The sequence below is a fragment of the Hippocampus comes genome, unplaced genomic scaffold, assembly GCF_001891065.2.
Source record: "Hippocampus comes isolate QL1 unplaced genomic scaffold, H_comes_QL1_v1.1 scaffold1, whole genome shotgun sequence".
Lineage (NCBI taxonomy): Eukaryota > Metazoa > Chordata > Actinopteri > Syngnathiformes > Syngnathidae > Hippocampus > Hippocampus comes.
Genome location: NW_017805010.1, coordinates 1,164,857 through 1,179,632, shown reverse-complemented (window position 1 = coordinate 1,179,632; position 14,776 = coordinate 1,164,857). Strand labels below are relative to the sequence as shown.

The 14,776-nt window shown below is 40.7% G+C and overlaps 2 protein-coding genes across 4 annotated transcripts; one reads left to right on the top strand and one right to left on the bottom strand.

The window, feature by feature from the left end:
• The first annotated feature begins 844 nt into the window (after window positions 1-844).
• LOC109511702 (L-rhamnose-binding lectin SML-like) lies at window positions 845-10,225 on the top strand. Of its 3 annotated transcripts, XM_019862949.1 has the most exons (10): window positions 849-946; window positions 1,245-1,277; window positions 1,365-1,433; window positions 1,556-1,691; window positions 1,961-2,070; window positions 2,138-2,182; window positions 2,556-2,688; window positions 2,760-2,867; window positions 3,055-3,070; window positions 10,116-10,225. In XM_019862949.1, exons 1-9 carry the CDS (start codon window positions 910-912, stop codon window positions 3,059-3,061), a joined length of 678 nt encoding a protein of 225 aa, XP_019718508.1. In that variant the 5' UTR covers window positions 849-909; the 3' UTR covers window positions 3,062-3,070; window positions 10,116-10,225. The 3 variants fall into 3 exon arrangements, with proteins under 3 accessions (XP_019718507.1, XP_019718506.1, XP_019718508.1); XM_019862948.1 differs by lacking the exon at window positions 10,116-10,225 and having other exon boundaries at window positions 845-946; window positions 3,055-3,182; XM_019862947.1 differs by lacking the exon at window positions 10,116-10,225 and having other exon boundaries at window positions 848-946; window positions 2,760-2,863; window positions 3,055-3,182.
• Window positions 4,861-14,776, bottom strand: LOC109511687 (L-rhamnose-binding lectin CSL1). Its single transcript, XM_019862924.1, is given in 20 exon segments — window positions 4,861-4,993; window positions 5,217-5,320; window positions 5,400-5,532; window positions 6,031-6,075; window positions 6,143-6,252; window positions 6,502-6,614; window positions 6,616-6,638; window positions 6,752-6,820; window positions 6,910-6,942; window positions 7,250-7,266; window positions 7,762-7,824; window positions 10,768-10,804; window positions 11,218-11,321; window positions 11,779-11,911; window positions 12,081-12,125; window positions 12,201-12,310; window positions 13,641-13,776; window positions 13,902-13,967; window positions 14,057-14,089; window positions 14,585-14,776. Coding segments are annotated over 20 exon segments (1,461 nt in total). The 5' UTR covers window positions 14,619-14,776; the 3' UTR covers window positions 4,861-4,940.

Sequence of the window (14,776 nt, the reverse complement as noted above, 5' to 3'; positions counted from 1 at the left end):
TTTTTTGTTTTTGTTTTTTTACAACAGCCACCTGCCGGGTATCCCGTATTGCTAATCGAAACGTGTGTCGCAGGCTGATGACGCAAATGTTGAAAGTAACATTTATTCTCCACATTTTTACAGCATTGGAAAACTTTAAGAATATTTGTGTCATGTTTGTCCTCCTACAGAAACTATATTAAAACAAAATATAGATTTCCCTCCCCCATCTTTTTCCATTTTCAACATTTTTGAAAAAGCTCCAGGGAGCCACTAGGACGGCGCTAAAGAGACTCAAGTTGCCGACCCCCGAACGATAGTGTAATCGGCCATGATACAGCAGGGACACGAGGAAGGGAGGCTCTTGACGGGCCAAGGGATGCCCCATTGTCAATGTTTTTGTTTTTCATGTGTTTGTGTGTGAAACCCTCTTTGAGACCATTCAAAGTGGTACAACTGCGATCCTTGTGAGGAAAAATGTATGCGAAAACAGATGAATGGATAACATAATAAAGATCAAAAATCACCTTACTGGATGAAAGGGTGTACATGGACATTTACTCACAATTTTTCATGTAAATGAACCGTGTGTTCATGCATTTCATACATATTTATTCTATACATCCACCAATGTCAAGAAAACAAGCAATAACGTCAAGGTTGTCGCGTGTATCAGAAAAGCATATCAGGCAAAATGAAGGGTACCATGATCTTTGGTGTTTAAAACCGATCTCGAAAATTCTTGTCATTCTCGTATTGTAGACCAGTGTCACGTCGCCAATCACACAGACCGCTGAAGACCTCCTACAAGTCGGTGTCAGAGGCGGGGCTTCTAATTAGCAGATGGGCTGCAAGCCTTGCAGTCACTATAAAAACAAGTGATCGGCTTCCAATCATTGTCCAATTGTTACCGACTGGGCTGTGTGAAACATGGATTCCTACCGCTTCAGACTTAGTGCTGTGCTGTGTGAGTATTCAATTCACTGATGAAAAAAAAATCTGTTTCGAATCTATAGACTGTTTCAGGGATGATGGCATGATAGGGCAGAATCTATATTGTGTGTTTTTGACTGTTGTGCTCAGAGGTGAATTTAATTGTATGGTATGAGCAGGATTTAACTTTCCTCTCGAAATAGTTTCACACTGATGTGCCCCTCTGTTGTGTCATTGACAAACCACCTTGCATTAGAGGGAAAACCAGAATGAATTGATTTGCTCTAAAAAATGTCCACGGCTGTTCTTTGACTAAAATGTTTGTTTTCCAGTGCTGGCAGCAACCGGTTTGCTCCTTACAGCAGGTGACTGTTAAAGTTTATGTGCAATATGCATTGTGTAGTTCAGTTTAAAAAATAAAATAAAATCATACCAATTTTTAATCTTTGCAGTTGCTGATCATGTGGACCGAGTGACCACCTGTGATAATAATGTGTGGCAAGTCCATCGCTTGTACTGCGGTATGACTTGAGCCAGTCTGATGAAAATCTTTGCTCACTTCAACTTCTCGGACTTCCTAAAGAGTCATAAAGTTCAGGTTAACTTTGCTCCATGTTGATTGCTGTTTGTCTTGGTGTGACAGATCGTGGCGTAATCAATGTGACGAACTCTTTGTATGGTCGCTCAAACTCTCTGGTCTGTGCTGAGGGCAAATCTAATAAACGGCTGGCCAACACAACATGCAATCAGCAAGGCACCATGGACAAAGTCAAGACGAGGTATGCATCGGGCCCAGAGTTCTGAGAAGCTTGTTTTGTTCAGATAAATGTATCTTTTTTTTTTTAAATTGTCCACAGCTAAGTGTGCTGTTCGTACGACCAATGAGCACAAGTGTGGTGGGAAAATAATGCTTAGTTGAATGAGTAGAGTATGATAGATAATAAAAATCGAGAGGGATCTGAAATCCCATTTTCTCCCCAGGCTAATTTTTGTAACGAATTGAAAGGGTTGTGCTTTTTTTTTTTTTTTGGTTTTGTTTTCTACGCAGGTGCAATGGCAAGAAATCATGTGAATTGGGCTTGCATGCTTTCCGCACTCCTGATCCCTGTGTTGGCACCTTCAAATATTTGCAGACCAACTTTACCTGCCTGGAAGCAAGTATGTCACCTACATGCTAGAAAGACTGTACAGCGTTCCATAACTAATCTTGACTTTACGTCCTTAGTTACTTTGGTGACTTGTGAGGGGTCCGTGGCATACTTGTATTGTGGTAAGAACTTTTTATATTGTGGAGAGTGAAACTTCAGCGTAACTAATACAGTAGGTCTTTTTTGTTGTCGTTTTGGGGTTAATGGCACAAATATGGCTACCATATTACTTACCCCTGCCAATATGGCTGTCACATTGGCACGTTTAGCCTGTTCCACTTTATAGTTTTTCTGTTCTGGAACAAAAAGACTTTGAGAACCACAGTACCAAAGGGGCTTTTGAGCTGGCTGGACACTTTGTGTCCATTAAATCCAGAGTGCATTGATTCTGGATATGTCAAATCAAGATTAAAGTAGTTATGCAATAAAAGCCCTTAAAATTAATGTAAACTCCATTTCCACCACCAACATTCGTTCCCTTCATTTCAACGGCAGGTATGGGAAGCGTTATTACCATCTATGGTGCAGACTACGGACGCCGCGACCAGACCACATGCTCATACAGAAGGGCCCCTCGTGAGCTCAAAAATGTCACATGCCTGCAGCCAACTGCCCTTGTTGCCCAAATGTACAGTAGCACCATTTATTTTTTCTCCTCTCCCCTGTTCCTGAAATTAAGACCTTTTTCCTCATTTATAGGTGCAATGGGAAATTCAGCTGTTCAGTCACAGCCAGCAATGCAGTGTTCAAAGACCCATGTAAAGGCACCTACAAGTACTTGGAGATTTCCTACGCCTGTAAATGTAAGTAGGTGGAAGCCAATCTGGCACCTGAAGGTTATCGCTATCGTACAAAATTCATGATTGTATTTTTCGCTGCATTCAAGAGTGGTCAATGTTGTAATGTGAATATTTAAATAGGCTGCCATTAAAGGCCAGCTTTCAAGCTGGCCTTTAATGGACTTCAGCTTGCACTGACTTTTTTCTCTCCACAGCTCCTGAGGCTCATCACCAGGATCTCCTCTAAATTACTATTTGGTGTGGATTCCATTCGAGCATCTGTCTTTGCAATGTGCTGTTGAACTCTTTGTATTAAATTAAAAATAAAATTGTTTCAAAACGATGCCTCAAGGTTTGGAGACTATTTGCTGTTTTAGCCTGTGTGAACTTGAAGGCACATACCAATAAACAAATATTTCACTTTTAATTTAAAATGGTTGTCAAGTTGGGCTTACAACTTTGCATGTGCAGCTATGGTGTCATGGAAAGTATTTTCAACAATGGTACGCCCTTGAAATACTTTGTACATTTTTCCATTAATCTCAACTTAAATCTGAGGTTTCAGGGTCTCTGTTGGATTTGTAATACAATGGCACCTGAATTTGCTTTAACTCAATATAAGTTGAACATTTGTGACTGAAATAAAGGAATGCAATAAATTTATTCCAGACCCCAAAATGCAGCACAAAAACTGAACTGAAGAAATACTCAACTCATCTTGAGCACTTTAAAATGGCCACCGCTGTATACAAAATGCTGGACATGGAGCAAAGGTATATACAACAAACAAAATTAAGAAAGCACAAAAACAAACTAAAATAAAGTCCTGAGTCACATTGAGTCAAAAGCCAAAGAATATGAATGAGTTCTGAGACAAGTTTTAAAGATGGGCAGCGAGGGGGCTTGCCGAATGTTCAGTGGGAGGCCATTCCAAAGAGAGGGACCAGCAACGGAAAAGGCTTTATCCCGTCCGAGTCGTCGCTTAGTTCTTGGTACCTCTGTCTGGTCCACAGACGTGAGGCACCGGGCAGGTGTGTTGGGGTTGAGAAGTTCACATAGGTGAGGTGCAGCCAGGCCATTTAAAGATTTGAAAACAGAAGGATCTTTATAAAGAATTCTAAAATGTATCGGGAGACAGTGAAGGGATGCCAGAGCAAGAGTTACGTGCTCCCTCTTACCAGTACCAGTCAAGAGGCGAGCAGCAGCATTCTGGACCAACTGGAGACGTTTATTGTAGGATTGGTTGACTCCAAAGTGCATTACAGTAACCAGCTGGGATGTGACGAAGGCATGACTTACTGTTTCAAAGTGATCTTAAGGACAGGCTTTAGCTCGCTGCCTCAGGTGAAAGAAGCTGGATTGAACAACAGCACCAATTTGCCGATCCAGTTTCAGACCCAAGTTTGAGGGCCCAAGGCTACAGGATAGGATGTACAAGGGCTACTGGGACCAAATGCTACCACTGTCTTTCCCTTGAAATTCAGTGCCATTCAGGTCTTTATTTTCTCCAGACAGGATAAAAATTCACATTGAGAAAGTATTTTTTGGTTAGTGGGACATAGATCTAACAGTACATACAAGTGCTTATTGCAGTTTAACTGAAATTGGGGTCAGGTCCATTAGAAAGTCTTCCATTTCAATTTTAGCCCAATAAAACAGGTCAAACATCCTTATGCATTTTTCTTAAACCTTGTATAATATCCTCAATGGAAACATACCTGCACACTTAATGATGCACATGCGTTAGTCCGTCACTTTTCTGTGAAAAGTCAACCACTGAAGTTCAAGTCGAGACACCTCCAGGCTTGACACTGCACCCGCCTATTCTCGTCGGTCAATAGGCGGGGTACACCCTGAACTGGTTGCTAGCCAATCACAGGGCACACATAGCTGGTCATGAATCAAATGTGAGCCCAACTTGATCAGTATTTTACTAAAAAGTATTTGTCGATTGGTGTAGTGTATGCCTTCTAGTTCACACAGGTTAATGCAGAAAATTGTCTCCACCAAACCTTGAGGCATCATTTTGAAACAATGTTTTATTTTCACATTAATACAAGTACAAAGAGTTCAACGTGCAGCATGTTGCAATGGCAGCCACTCAAATGGAATCCACACCAAATTGTAGTACAGCCTGGTGACTCACCTTAGGAGCTGTAAAGAGAAAAGTCAGTGCAAGCTGAAGTTCAATAAATGCTGCGATACATAATTAGCTTTAAAAAAGGAATAGTGTCAGCTTAAAAGCCTCTACACATCGTTTGAAGGCTGGCCTTTAATGGGAAGCCATTTTAATAGTCAAAACATTGACCCCTCTTGAATGCAGCTAAAATACTACAGAGATGACCTCAAGGTGCCAAATAGGCAACCACCTACTTACATTTACAGGCGTAGGAAACCTCCAAGTACTTGTAGGTGCCTATACATGGGTCTGTGAACACTGCATTGCTGGCTGCGACAGAACAGCTAAATTTCCCGTTGCACCTATGAATAAGGAAAGGGGGTTTAGTTTCAGAAATGGGAGGGGGGGGAAAAAAAAAAAAGAAAGTTTGTGCTACTGTACATTTGTGCAACAAGGTCAGTTGGCTGCAGACACGTGATGTTTTTTAGCCCATGAGGAGCCCTTCTGTATGAGCATGTGGTCCTGTCGCGGCGTCCATAGTCTGCCCCATAGATAGCAATAACGCGTCCCATACCTGCCGTTGAGATGAGGGGAAAGAATGTTGGTTGAAATGGAGAGTTGATTGTACAATAAAATCAATCACTTAAATCTTGATTGAGATACTCTGAATCATTGAGCTCTGGAGTTAATGGACAGAGAGTGTCCAGCCAGCTCAAAAGCCCCTTTGGTACTGTCGTTTCCCAAGTCTTTGTTCCAGAATTTAAAAATAAAAAAAATTTTTAAAAAAACTGAGTGGAACAGGCTAAACTGCACCAATCAAAGGTAATGCATAGTAGCCATATCTATGGATGTTTAATGGTGCAAGCCATTTTGCTGTGTGGCCACACATCTGTTGAACATGCCATTTTTGTCAAGCATTATCAGTATCCGACAGGTTTGGCCTAATTTTCATTAATTCTCTACAGTATTGGCATTTACTAGTTCCTCTAGAAAAAAAAAAAAACCCAATTAGCCAGCTGTTACACAATACAAAATGCTGCTACAAAAATATATTTTTTAAAAAAGTTCTTACCACAATACAAGTGTGCCACGGACCCCTCACAAGTCACCACAGTAACTGTGGAGGTAAAGTCAATCTTAGTTATGGAATTCTGTACAGTCTTTCTAGCATGTAGGTGACATACTTGCTTCCAGGCAGGTAAAGTTGGTCTGCAAATATTTGAAGGTGCCAACACAGGGATCAGGAGTGCGGAAACCACTCAGGCCCAATTCACATGATTTCTTGCCATTGCAACTGCGTGGAAAAAACAAACACATCAGCCCTTTCAAGTTGTTCCAAAAATTAGCCTGGGGAGAAATGTATTTTCAGATCTTTTATACATTTTCATAATCTAAATCCTCTACTCCAATGAAAACGCCATTTTCACAGCATGCGTGTGCTCATTGGTCACATGACCTGCACACATCTGTGGACCATTTAAAAAAAAAACGACATTTCTGAACGAAGCAAGCAGGTTTCTCACAACTCTGGCCCGATGCATACCTTGTCTTGACTTTGTCCACGGTGCCTTGCTGACTGCACGTTGTGTTGGCCAGCCGTTTATTAGATTTGCCCTCAGCGCAGACCAGCGAATTTGAGCGACCATACAAAGAGTCCAGTCACATTGATTACGCCACGATCTGTCACACCAAGACAGACAGCAATCAACATGGAGCAAAGTTAATCTGAACATGACTTTTTCGGAAGTCAAAGAACTAAGTCACAGTTTTAATCAGACTGGCTCAAGTCTTACCGCAGTATAAACGGTGGACTTGCCACACATTATTATCACAAGTGGTCACTTGGTCCACATAATCAGCAACTGCAAACATTAAAAATTGGGAAGAGTTTTTTTTTTTTTTAAGAACAGGAACTACCCAATGCACATTGGACAAAAACTTTGACACTCACCTGCTGTGTTGAGCAAACAGGTTGTTGCCAGCACTGGAAAACAAAGATTTTCTTTATTATCAAAGAATGGCCATGGACATTTTTTGAGAGCAAATTATTTCATTCTGGTTTTCCCTTTTGTGCAAGGTGGTTTGTCAATGACAAAACACAGGTGCATGTCAGGGTAAAACTATTTTGAGGGAAAGGTTAAATCCTGCCCATTCCATACAACAAAATTTACCTTTCTGTCAACAACAATCAAAAACACACTTTAATATTGATTCTGCCCCATCATCCATTCTCATTCCTGAAACACAGTCTGTAGATTTGAAAATGATTTTTTTCATCAGAGACTACTCACACAGCGCAGCACGAAGTCTGAAGCAGTATGAATCCATGTTTCACACAACCCAGTCAGTAACAATTGGACAAAGATTAGAAGCGGATCACTTGTCTATATAGTGACTTCAAGGCTTGCAGCCCATCTGATAATTAGAAGCCCCGCCTCCGACACCGACTTGTAGGAGGTCTTCAGCGGTCTGTGTAATTGGCAATGTGACACTGGTCTACACTACAAGAATGACAATACAATACATATTTATTATATACATCCAATGACATCAAGAAAACAAGTAACAACATCAAACTTGTCACGTGTATCAGAAAAACGGGAGCATATCAGTCAAAATGAAGGGTACCATTGTCTTCGGTGTGAAAAACTGATCTCGAAAATTTTTGTCATTCTCGTCATGTTGACCAGTGAACGTAACCAATTACACAGTCGGTGTCGGAGGCGGGGCTTCTAATTCGAAGATGGGCTGCAAGCCTTGCAGTCACTATAAAGACAAGTGATCCCTTCCAATTGTTACTGACTGGGCTGTGTGAAACATGGATTCCCACTCCTTCGGACTTAGTGCCATGCTGTGTGAGTAGTCACTAATGAAACAAATTTGTTTCAGGGATGATAGGGCAGTATATTAACGTGTGTTTTTGACTGTTCTACTCAGAGAGGTAAATGCAATTGCATGGTTTGAGCAGGATTTAAATGCTCCCTCGAAATAGTTCCACACTGATGTACCCCTATGTTGTGATTGACAAACCACCGTCCACTTGAGGGAAAACCAGAATGAAATGATTTGCTCTCAAAAAATGCCCAAGGACGTTCTTTGTATAAGATTGTTTGTTTGTTTTCCAGTGCTGGCAGCAACTTATTTGCTCCACACAGCAGGTGAGTGTCAATGTTAAAGTTAAACATGCATTGGGTAGTTCCTGTTTCTTAAAAATGAATCATACCAATTTTTAATCTTTGCAGTTGCTGATTCTGTTGACCGAGTGACCACCTGTGATGATAATGTGTTGCAAGTCCATCGCTTACACTGCGGTAAGACTTGAGCCAGTCTTATTAAAACCTTCACTGACTTCCGAAAGAGAATCATTTCAAGATTCATGTTCAGATTAACTTTGCTCTATGTTGATTGCTGTCTGTCTTGGCGTGACAGATCATGGCGTAATCGATGTGGTGGACTCTTTGTATGGTCGATCAAACTCGCTGGTCTGCGCTGAGGGCAAATCTGATCAAGAGCTGGCCAACACAAAATGCAGTCGGCAAGGCACCCTGGACAAAGTCAAGATGAGGTATGCATTGGACCAGAGTTGTGAGAAATTTGTTTCGTTCAGATGTCAATTTTTTTTTTTTTGCGTAAACGGTATATTGTCCACAGATGAGGGTGCTGCTCATGTGACCAATGAGCAGAAACAAGGTGGGAAAATGGTGCATTCATTGGAGGATTTTTAGATAATGAAAATGTATTTGATACTCTGAAATCCTGTTTCTCCCAGGATCATTTTTGTAAGAACTTGAAAGGGCTGCTTTCTTTTTTCAGTTGCAATGGCAAGAAATCATGTGAATTGGGCTTGCGTGCTTTCCGCACTCCTGATCCCTGCGTTGGCACCTCCAAATATTTGCAGACCAACTTTACCTGCCAGGAAGCAAGTATGTCTCCTACATGCTGTAAAGAATGTACAGAACTCCAGAACTAATATTGTATTTACTCCGACAGTGACTGTGGTGACTTGTGAGGGCTCCGTGGCACACTTGTATTGCGGTAAGAACTTTTAAATTGGTTTGGAAGCAGCATTTTATATTGTACAGAGTAAAACCTCAGCATAACGGAGTTCTCTCGTTTTTTTTAAATGCTGGTACGATACAGAATTGTCAATGCAAATATCGCGTAACTTGTCCCATTTTGTTAATGGAATGCAGTTGGTGCTCTCATGAGCATGATCTGACGTAGATAATGTTTGACAAAAAATGGAACGTTTAACAGATGTGTACAAAATGGCTTGCGCCGTTAAACCTTGGCTTCGCTTGTCATCATTAATGGCACGAACATGACTGCCATGTTACTTGACCCTGCCAATATGGCTGCCACATTGGCACGTTTAGAGTGTTCCACTCTAGTTTTTCTATTCTGGACCTAAAAGATTTTGAAAACTACAGTACCAAAGGGGCTTTTGAGCTGGCTGGACACTTTGTCCATTAAATCCAGAGCCCACTATGTCAAATCAAGATTAAAGTGGCTATGCAATGAAATCAATGTCAACTCTCCATTTCCATCACAAACAATCTTTCCCCTCATCCTAACGGCAGGTTTGGGACACATTATTATCATCTATGGTGCAGGCTACGGACGCCGCGACCAGACCACATGCTCATACAGAAGGGCCCCTCATGAGCTAAAAAACGTCAAATGCATGCGGCCAACTACCCTGGTTGCCCAAATGTACAGTAGCACTTTTTTTTTTTTTTTTTTCCCCTCTCACCATCCCTGGAATTAAGCCCCTTTTCCCTCATTCACAGGTGCAACGGGAGATTCAGCTGTTCAGTCACAGCCAGCAATGCAGTGTTCAAAGACCCATGTAAAGGCACCTACAAGTACTTGGAGATTTCCTACGCCTGTAAACGCAAGTAGGTGGTTGCCTATTTGGCATCTCAAGGTCATCTCTTTAGTATAAAATTCATGATTGTATTTTAGCTGCATTCAAGAGTAGTCAATGTTGTAATTTGAATATTAAAATGGCTACCCTTTAAAGGCTGGCCTTGAAACTGTATGTGGGCTTTTTCAGCTGACAGTATTGAAAAGATTTATATTTTTTAAGCTAATTGTATCAAAGCATTTAATGGACTTGAGCTTGCAATGACTTTTCTTTCTCTTCCAGAGGCTAAGCAGGATGTCCTCTCAACGGTACTGACATTTGGAGTGGATTCCGTTCAAGCGTCTGTCATTGCAACATGTTGAACTCTTGTGTTGGAGTGAAAATAAAACGGTTTCAAAACGATGCCTCAAGGTTTGGTGGAGACAATTTGCTATCTTAGCCTGTGCAAACTATGTTTCAGGCAGGCAGCATTTTTATTAAGTATTTCTCAATTTGAAAAGCCTTTGTCATTGAGCTTGAAAATATCTGTCCAGCTAATGAAGTTAGAAGTTCTAAGTTGGTTTCATAATACCTCATGCGAACCAGTCGTCCAGTGCTGTGACCATTCTACTCTCAAATGCTCATAACTTGGATGTATATACACGGTGTATTTTAACTCTGCAAAACTTTGTGTGGAGCAAAAGAGGTGTGAAGAGTAGCATTGCATAAGAGGCGTTCTGCCAACTCTTTCCGCGTGATTGCCTTGATCGGAAATGTGTTGCAATCAAGTGTGCCCTGCTTACAAAAATCTTTATTCGGGGATCATTCAAAGATTTTTTTTTTCATGCCATGAATCATGTTTTATCTGGCACAGACCTAATCTGCATTTACTATTTGAGCGTATTGCAAATACAGAAAGAAATGGACTTAACACACTGACAGTGTTGGTACTGCCTGTTTGTTTACAAAGTTGAACTACTGGTCTTTGCGGTCTCAGGATCTGCAAAAACAGAACAAAATAGTTAATGTAGGCAAGCTATGTTCAAAAATGTGTGTTTTCTGTTTCTCTGACTTGAATAGTTAATGTAGGCAAGCTATGTTCAAAAATGTGTTTTCTGTTTCTCTGACTTGAAAAATAAAATTAAGACCCTTTAAGAATTATTTTACAGAGTTGCCCTCAAAATTCTTTAGCCCTCACCATTTTTAAAGTACATTTGAAAAATTTCAAAACCTTCCATGCGTTTCCACTTTCAACTACAACTAGAAAAATGTCTACACATTTCAATAAATGATTTGCTATGAGGTGAATTGTATTGAATGCATTTGTCAAAGCAAATATCAATACAGCACAGTTACGCTCCTACAGCAAAATAAAAAAGGTCAGAGGTGCTAAATAGAGTTGTGATTACTTACAGACACATGTGTAAGCAACCTCCAAGTACTTGTATGTGCCCCCACAGGGATCTCCAAACACATTGTTCCTGGCTGCAACCGTACAGCTGTTTTCCCCATTGCACCTGTGGATGCAAAAGAAACGGCCTCATTACTGTGTTGAAAGTTGTACTACAATATCGTTGAAGTCATTGAATCCTGTCAAAACTGTCATTTTTCAGGAGGTCAGGGCTTTGATAGACTAGTTCAGTCTAATTCTGGCCGTCGTGTGGCTTTTCACGTGACTGCCAACTGCCACATGTGGGAAACATTGTACTTCCTTTTACTGTATGTCACCCGGGGTGACATACAGTAAAAGGTGGTGAGGGTCCACCCTCAACTGGTTGCCAGTCAATCACAGGGAACATAGCACAGAGAAACATCCGCACCGACGGACAAGTGATCTTTAATTAACCTAAAGTGGAAATAAACTGGGGTGCCCAGAAAAACAATGAGGTTAATAAGCAAATGCCACACAGGAAGGCCCGAGCAGAAATTCTTGACCATAAGCCAGACATAATCAAAACATGTGTGCCATCGTACCTGCTAGCGACAAGCTCAGTTGGGCGCAGGCAGTCGACATTTTGGATCTGACTCTCAGGCCTTTTGTATGTGCACGTGGTCCGGTCGCGGCGTCCATAGTCAGCACCGTAGACGGAAATAACTTGTCCTACATCTGGCATCAAGATGAGAGAAAGAAGGTTGATGATGGAAATGCGGGTTCTCAAAATACAAAAAAAAAAAAAAAATTCAACATCAACAACAGTAAACACTCTATAAAAATTCATCTATAGTGCGTCATCATGTCCTGGAATTCATCTTGGAAAAAAAAAGCTTTCTCTCACCGCAAAACAAATGTGCCAAAGACTCCTCACATGCCACCACGGTAACTGTTTAAACGAAAAACATGAGATATAAAATGACATGCATTTTTGACGTCACACAATTTCACAGTGGCGACCTACTTGCAGGCAAGCAGGTGAAATTGGTCTGCAAATATTTAAAGGTGCCATCACAGGGATCAGGATTGCGGAAAGCATCTGTGTTCACGACACATGTTTTTTTGCCATTGCACCTGTAAACATAGCAATGAAAGCATGAGTCAGCAGAAAAAAAACCCTGCAAAGGAAGTCCTAATAGAGTTTCCCTTTCGCAATAACATTTAATACAATATATGTGATTATATTTTTTTAATAAGTATCACAAAAGCAAGTAATATAGCACCACATACACACCCGCCATTATTTTTGGCACGACTGGTGAAGATGTGTTCTTGAATTCTTTTACATCAAATCATGGGTGCCACAATTATGAGCACCCCTAATGTTAATACTTTGTACAACCCCCTTTTACCACCAAAAAAAGCACCTAATCTTCTGCTATCATGTTTCACAAGATGCAAAGAGAATATAGAAAGAGGGATTTTCGACCATCTCTCCGAATCATCCGGTGACCTCGGTCCTCTCCTCTGCACGCTCCTTTTTAGCCCCCTCTACAGGCTTTCAATGGGATTGAGGTGTGCGGACCGAGATGGCCATGGGAGGAGCTTGACTCTATGTCTGACCAATCATGTCTTCAATTTTTAATATGAGAGGTTGTTTCTGCAATAGAATTTATTTTAACTTAAGTATTTTAACCCATCGTAACCAGGGGTGCCAAGAATTATGGAGGGCACTGTATTCTGTACCTCCTGGGCAAGCGTAAAAGGATTCTTCAGTGTTATACAATCACAAATCAACTCCACTTTATTGAAAGAGTACTCCAAAATAAATAACCACACACACACACACACACACACACACACACACACACACACACACACACACACACATATATATATATATATATATATATATATATATATATACATACAGTATATGAAAGAAAAATCATACCAAAGAAGTGAACAAAATTAGCAATATCTTTTTTTTTTCGCATGGCATGGCATGGCACTGCAGGCGACACCAGGAAGGTAAAACACAATTATTAAAGCACACATTGTTGTTTTCTTATTGGTATTTGAACAAAAACTTCAACCAGATGAGTGAACAAGTAAAGAAAAGGAACAACAACCAATAATAAATGCCAATGTGTTTTTTAAAAATTGTGTCGGCTTTTTTTTTTTTTTTGTCGTGAGTCGAAAGCAAAAAATTGAGTTCCGAACACGTGCCAGCCAACTTCACAATAAGCAGCAAAGGGGTGAAGAATGATTGCTTCAAGATTTTTTTTTTTTTTTTTTTTTGCATTCCCAAACTATTGAAAAATGATTTTAGCAATTATGCTATGTGGATGAAGATATGATTTGTGTGTGCTGAACAAAGATGTTTGTGTCACACAGTAACTCACCGGTTAAACAAGCATGTTCATTTTACTAATGACACTTGAAACTTAAGTACGATGGATACCTTGAGCTGAGCTCGTCCGTGGTGCCTTGCCTTTCGCACTGCGTATTCGCCAGCTGCTGTGGGGGTCTGCCATCACTGCACACCAGCGAGCTTGAACGACCGTATAAAGCCTGCTGCACATTGATGACTCCATAATCTGTCACATGACAAGAGAGACGGCAATCATCTTGGAACTATGCGGAACTATACAGTTCTGCACTCAAAATGATCAACCCCCATTGGAAATGACGTCCAGCGTGGTATTACGCTCTGACAATTTACCGCAGTTTAGGCGATGGACAACAAATCTGTCCGAGTCACAGGTGGTCATTTGCTCTGCGGAAACAACTGTGGAATCCAAAATGAATGTATGAAAAAGTTTGTTCAGGAGAGAAGAACATATATTGTAGATGTTGGACATGAACTTAGAGAGTCACCTTCTGCGATGAGAAAACACATCGCTGCCAGCACTGGGAAAACAAAGATCAGTACTTTAGATACAGTAGATATCAAGATGCTGAATAGAAAGCAAAACCACTCTGTCTCTGGTGTGGGTCCCAACACATATCCTTAGCAGAGATTTTATCAGGTTGTTGCACTTTAATTTCTCTCTAAAACCACTTTTTCTGTGAGCCTTTTTAAAGTTACAAAATTAGTTTTGAATATGGCTACCTGCTAGCTAGCTGGCCAGCTAACTATCTAGTAGGTATCCTTAGCTAGCATCTAGCTACTTAGCTAGAATCTAGCTACTTAGCGAGCTATCTAGCTAGCTAGCTAGACAGATACTGTTGATAAAGACAGACAGAACGATATCTTTTTTTATTACCCTCAATAGAGCAAGCAATCAACAAATCCACTATTATTTCAACTCAAACAATTTTGAGAGCAACTCCCAAAGTTTTTTTTTTCCTTCTTGAAGGCACCAAGTGACTTGGAACAGATTTATTTCAAAAGTCAATACTCACACAGTGCTGAGCTGAGTTTGAAGCAGGATGGCATGTTTCACCCGATCTGGTCTGAAGCGCTAACAATGATCACTTGTAAATTAGAATGACTGCGAGGCTTGCACCCAAACTGCTGTGGCAAAAGGGCTGCAGAGCTATACTGTTTTATTAACTAGATTGCTTCATGTCCTCAAACTCCACCACAATTAAGGG